The 6,174-nt window shown below is 42.8% G+C and overlaps 1 protein-coding gene across 1 annotated transcript; it reads right to left on the reverse strand.

Annotated features, from left to right (window-relative positions):
• Window positions 1-666: 666 nt before the first annotated feature.
• LOC136529510 (cysteine-rich receptor-like protein kinase 10) lies at window positions 667-3,512 on the reverse strand. Its single transcript, XM_066522581.1, has 6 exons — window positions 2,584-3,512; window positions 2,279-2,451; window positions 1,822-2,032; window positions 1,407-1,647; window positions 1,162-1,312; window positions 667-1,073 (listed from the first exon to the last, which is right to left on the reverse strand). The coding sequence occupies exons 1-6, from the start codon at window positions 3,488-3,490 to the stop codon at window positions 762-764; spliced, it is 1,995 nt and encodes a 664-aa protein (XP_066378678.1). The 5' UTR covers window positions 3,491-3,512; the 3' UTR covers window positions 667-761.
• Between the last annotated feature and the right edge of the window lie 2,662 nt (window positions 3,513-6,174).

Here is a 6,174-nt window from a genome sequence, read left to right on the forward strand (position 1 = left end):
AATTTTCTAAATTAGTTTATCATTAAAAGTTTCGTTAAATTGAGTATGTACAACTAAATCAAAATTTATTATTTGTATTGTCTCTATTTATTTCTTAACACAATATCTATTTGGATACTCTATTTGGTTGTGATAAATTTATTAATTACTCTATATATGTTTCCACCCTTTTTGGAATGCATCTATGGATTTTTAATATGTATTTAATTGAAATCTTAGATTGAGCTATTACATCTTGTTGCATCCCCTTTCCTCTCGTCATGAATCTATATTTTATCTTTCAACTTTGAATCTTATTAGTTCTTGTAATTTTTATCCATGTGTTAAGTTCAAACTCTAGTTTTGTTTGCATCTTTTATTCAAACTTTATTTTTTATATTTTGTTAAAAATAGATTTTAGGTCTTCCACTACACTTATAATTATTTCGGTGGCATAAACAATCGAATCCGACTACCCAGTCACAGAGTCAATGGCTCTATGTAAATAATTTTTCACTTATATCAGTAAAAAGAATAGGTAGGGACCTACACTACGGTTCCCATAAAAATTGCATTCGAGAATAGGAAGCCTTTTTCATATTCTCGAAAGTGGATTATTGAAACACCAGTACACCAGTTGACAAAAAGAAAAAGAAAAGAAACACCAGTACACCACCAAAACTTTTACTACAAGCGCAACAATAATATATAATTACTAGTCAGTGACCAGGATGATAGTAGAAGTGTAGAACCCCTATGTGCCACTGTGGAAGGAAAAAAAACTATCTTGGAGTTGTGACCGATATGGTCACATCATTGATACTGCATGACTCAGTAGCTGTGGATGTCTCTTCATTTCCGACCCTCACATTGAAATATGCTGGCTGCTTAGGCTCAGCCACGATCATAGCCGTCTCACTGCTTAGGCTTAGCATTGCAACAACCTCTGCCATGGTCGGCCGATCAGTCGCATTTTCTTGTACACATAGCAATGCAATCCTAATGCACTTAGTCATTTCTGCTGAGTGGCTCTTGGGAACCAAAAATGCATCAACTAGATCAATCCACCTTCCATCGTCCCATAATTGCCATGCCTGTATGCAATATGGTCGCAGGTCATAAGTTCGAATCAAATAAACAAAACAATTGCTAAACTCTCGTGCCAGTGTCTTAAAAACTCACATATCCAATGAGATTGATGAAACCGCCACGTTGATGGCTACCGGAGTTCCGTTTTCCGCTAATGATCTCAAGAACAAGGACACCAAAGCTGAATACGTCGGACTTGACAGAGAAGATGCCCTCCCAAGCGTACTCTGGTGCCATGTAGCCACTAAAACGGTATGGAAAACATGTGTCCAAGTCAATATATGTTGTTGATTTTGAATATAAATATTCATAGATGGATTTATTTTAATGAAACTTACTATGTACCAACAACTCTTCTTGTAGTGTTTCCTTCAATGTTGTTTGAGCTGAATATTTTTGCTAGCCCGAAATCTGAAATTTTTGGATTCATTTCTTGGTCCAGGAGAATGTTACTTGGTTTAAGATCTCGATGTATGACACGCAGCCTAGAGTGTTTATGTAGGTAATTAAGCCCATGTGCTATTCCCTCAATTATTGCTAGAAGTTTGGGCCAATCCAGTAATGTTCTTCTATTTTCATCTGCACATAAAAATTCATATTAGTAGAAAACAATTGGAAAATAATCAGAATTTTGTACATCTCAATGACCCTATACTCGTGGGGATGATAGAAACAAAATCTTGAGTAAACTTTTGTCAATCTGCTGCGTTAACAAATCATATTTAAACTAAATTTTAAAAAGGCAATGTATACCGAAGATGAAGAAATCCAAGCTTTTGTTTGGCAGGTATTCATAAACCAATATTTTTTCCTCTTCTTGAGAGCAATATCCCAAGAGCCTAACCAAATTACTGTGTTGGAGTTTGGCTATGAGCTGGACTTCATTTTTGAACTCTGTGAAACCTTGCCCTGAATGTGAAGCAAGTCTCTTGACTGCTATCTCCAATCCCTCAGCAAATTGGCCCTGGGAAAAACAGAGTATAATTAAAAAGTTAGGATCTTCCAACTCTACTCTATTGGTAGGCTGGTTCAATATTTCCCTGTCTAGGGTGAATATACCAGCAGGATAGTGACTCTAATCCACAAAGTATTTTCCTCTTAATGAAAAACATGCGCAAAAGTATTGTTGGATTGGTTTATATATACTGCTAAATAATTCTCAGTAAAGGAGAAAATGGCAACTATATGTCTTTTTTCCTAATTAATTTACCTTGTAGACAGCGCCGAAGCCTCCTTCTCCAAGCTCGTTTTCATCTGAGAAATTATCTGTGGCCTCCAGTATCTGTTCAAACTCGAACACCGAGAACTCTGAATTCTTCCCGTCCAAAACTAGTTCTTCTCCCTGCAATTCTGGAGATCCTGCTTTTGGCCTCATCGTTTTACCTGTGGGTATATAAATGAGAATCTTTCTTTCACGCATGTTTAGTCATAGCTTATATGAACATATACCATTAGTTGAATTTAATTTATACAATATGATGGAGCATAATTTCAGTATGCAACAGATGAACATACCTTTCCTGTACCTTCTGAACCAAGGGGAGTAGAAAATGAAGCAGAGAACTGCTGCTGCTGCTGCTAGAGGAACTAGCACAACTGGAATCACCCAGAGTTTGCTCTTGTGTTTCGCCAGTATAGTTGGAGTTGGAGTTGGAGCTGGCGCCGGCACCGGTCCCAGACGAAGCATGGGTTGGCTGTCGTAGAACGAAAAGGACTCGTACCTGAAATAACAGCGTATCACGTGGATCTGCGCTCCCATCCGCAGGGCCATGGTGGAGTTGACCATGTTGACGAGGCGCCGGAGACACGCCAGGCAGTCGCCGGCAGACAGGTCCGGCGTGCACTGCGCCATGGAGTACACCATCGGGAAGGTGGTGCCACTGTCCATGACGCCCGTGGCGAACCGCCTGGGCGCCGTGCTGGCCGCCCTTTCCACGGTATCCACCACCAGCTCGTGGATGAGGCCCGTGATGAGGCGGACGTCGGCGGCGTCTCCGGTGACGTTCTTGATGTTCCGTCTCACAAAAGGAGCGTCGTAATAAGTTTGTCCTGTGGCGTTGGAGGGGTCGACGACGTTGTCGCGGGACCAGAAGACCGGGCACGCTTTGTAGGAGTAGAAGCTGTCGTTGTAGCACTGCTGGTGCTGGTCCGGCGGCGGGGTTATATTGAACGCCTGGGCGACGCATTCGCCGCAGGCGGTGGCGTTGTAGTCGCCTTGGCAGAAGGCGAGAGCGTAGACGACGTCGGGGGCTTGGCCGACGATGGAGGTGGCGAACTGTACGGGGGAGGAGGAGGTGTTTTTGGGGAGAGTGGCGGCCACCTGTTTAAGGTTGTCGCAGAATACGTCTGCAGCTGCCGGAGATGGCCTGAGGCCGCCGCCGCCAAGGACGAAGACCAGGACGCCAAAGATGACAAAGTTCATCTTGGCTAGGCTAACCTTACCTGCTTCAAGTTTTTCACTTACGGCGGGTTAGACGATCATCTGGGTAGGTGTCCTTATTTATCAGCAATTCCATCACCATCAACGACTTGACTTGAAAAAAAAAAGAATGGAAAATTTTCAGTTGATTTCTGTTTCTGCACCGGTGACTCAGCGAGTTGCTTCCTGCACCTGCAGTCAATACCTTACTCGGTCATCTTCTCCGGCAAGAATAGAATTAGCTAACTTGATTTTTCTTAGTTTTAGAACAAAAAGTTCACTTCGTATTTTCCCTATACTAGAACTTTTATTCCTTCAGTGAAACTTGTTCTTGCGCCCTTAAACTGAGAAACCTGCTTGGCTCTGTTCAGCACAGCTTATGGTGATAGATAAATGCCTGTACTTAAGCGACTTCCGACTATGAGCATGAAACGCAGAGAACCAATTTGAGATGTGTGTCTTGGTCAAATTACGGTGAGTAGTGATTTGATTGATATGGTGTTTTGAGCATTTCAGTTGTATGATTTGGGTATGTTCAATTGTCCATGATTATATATTTCCGGCAAATCGGAGGCAGCGGAAAAGTGGCTTTCAGACTTCTGGAGAACCGGAGGCAGCGGAAAACTACGTTCCAGACGCTATGTTGCAGTAGCTAAAACTATCCTTTTTTTCAAAAAAAAGAAAAAAAGAAAAAAAAAGAAACTTCCAAGACAGATCTACCGTGTCTAGTCAGAACTGAAATACAGTGAGGACTCTCTCGTTCGCGGGCCGCAACCGTCTACTAATCCTAGCCTCTCGTCAACTCGCCCTTAACATAGAGCGGACCTCGCTCCACCACACCGCCTCAGCGCTCTCCACGGCGGCCGGGGACCTGACGGCCAGCATCTGCACTGTGCCTGAGCACAGCCACTCGCCTTCCTTCCTCTCCATCATGCCTCCGGGCCATCCGCCTTCCTCCCTCTCTACCGCCTCCAACCCGCCGCGGCCTTCCCCAGACCCGCCACGGCCATCTCCACCGGAGCGGCGACAACTCACGCCAGCACGAGATCGGGTGCGTCACCATCCAGCGTCGCACCTCCATCCACCTCGCCCGTCGCGGAAGGGGAGGCAGGGGAGGAGTGCGCCTGCACCTGGGGAGGCTTGCGCCTGCGCCCCCATCCACCTCACCCGTTGGTAGGAGGGGAGGCATGTGCCACCACAGTTCCCCACCAAGTAGGCCATGGCTGTCGGCGACGCTGTGTTTCAAGTGTTTCTGGACGTTTTTAGATATGTTGCAAGCCTATGTTTCAAATGTTTTAGTTGTTTCAGATGTATATTTCAAGTGTTTTGTATGGATGTTGCAAAAGTAGATCAGGATGTTGCATATGTTGCAATGGTTGTACATGTATGTTGTAAGCGTATGTTCCCAATGTTTCATAAGAACATCTATTTTTCAAACATATGTTGCAAGTGTGTTTATCTAGATGTTGCATATGTTTCACACATATGTTCTAAGTGCTTTATTTGGATGTTGCGTAATGTTTGAAATGGTTTTCAAGTGTTTTTCAGGTATTTTTGCAAGTGTTTCAGGGGCATGTTTGTTTCACCTGCCTTCTTTTTTATGTTGTGTCACTCGATTTTAAGGATAAAATGAGATGCAAAATCTTATGTGCGTCCAGAGATCAGTCACACACATAAGCCGACAAACTATAAATAGTATCATCACAAGTGTTTATTATATCACGAATATTGAGACATAGTCTTCACATAAATGTAGCGGAAGTATAAAGAAAAATTTCTCGCGGAAGCTCCATATCACAGGGACGTCAACTGGTTGACCACAAGTCTAGTAATCCTTAGGAAAGTCGTCATTACCATAGCCATCTATTACCCATCCAGGATTTTTTATCCAAATAATGAAAATAAACAAGCATAAGTATGTGTCGTACTCAACAAATGTAACATGAGGTTCATGAGGCTCAAAAGGCTTGACACATGTTTAACATCATTCAGCTTTTAGTTGTTTCAATCCCAAAGTAAAACACAGGATCAATCCCAAAGTATGTGTCGTACTCAACAAATGTAACATGAGGTTCATGAGGTTCATGAGGTTCATGAGTAGCAACAAGTTGTTTCAATCCCAAAGTAAAACACAGGATCAATGTAAATATGAATAATAAATAGCATAAATGGATAATTCTTAGTGATCATCTATTCTATAAATGTTCCAAGGCCGCTCGTGACCATGAGCACGGCTGATATACTAGTTTTACACTCTGCAGACGTTGTACTCTTTCACAGTGAGTCGTGATACCCATATGTCTGGGTTAATTACTCCCAAAACACTTCCAAGGTGAGCAAACAGGGGTCACTATAAAGCCTTTCAAAGGTTCATCTAACAAGTTAGGGCCATTAGACTCACTCGGCAAACAGATATAGGAACCCCCTGTCGAATGGCACAATTCCATCATGGCTATACACATAAGAGTAGAGGTTATCCTATACCTGATTCAGCAAGCCATTCTTACGCCAATAAAGATAACCTCTAACAAGCTAGAAAAGGTCCTCATACTGAGCTAAAGCCAGAGCCATATAGCCCTCACAGCTATACTGTAAGCCTCGGATGATCACTTATAGATAAGTCCTTAGGGAGAGAAATCTGAAGCATTTAGAAAGTAGCTAAACACTCCAACCCCCTATTTCCAAGT

This window comes from Miscanthus floridulus, chromosome 19, assembly GCF_019320115.1.
Source record: "Miscanthus floridulus cultivar M001 chromosome 19, ASM1932011v1, whole genome shotgun sequence".
Classification (NCBI taxonomy): Eukaryota; Viridiplantae; Streptophyta; class Magnoliopsida; order Poales; family Poaceae; genus Miscanthus; species Miscanthus floridulus.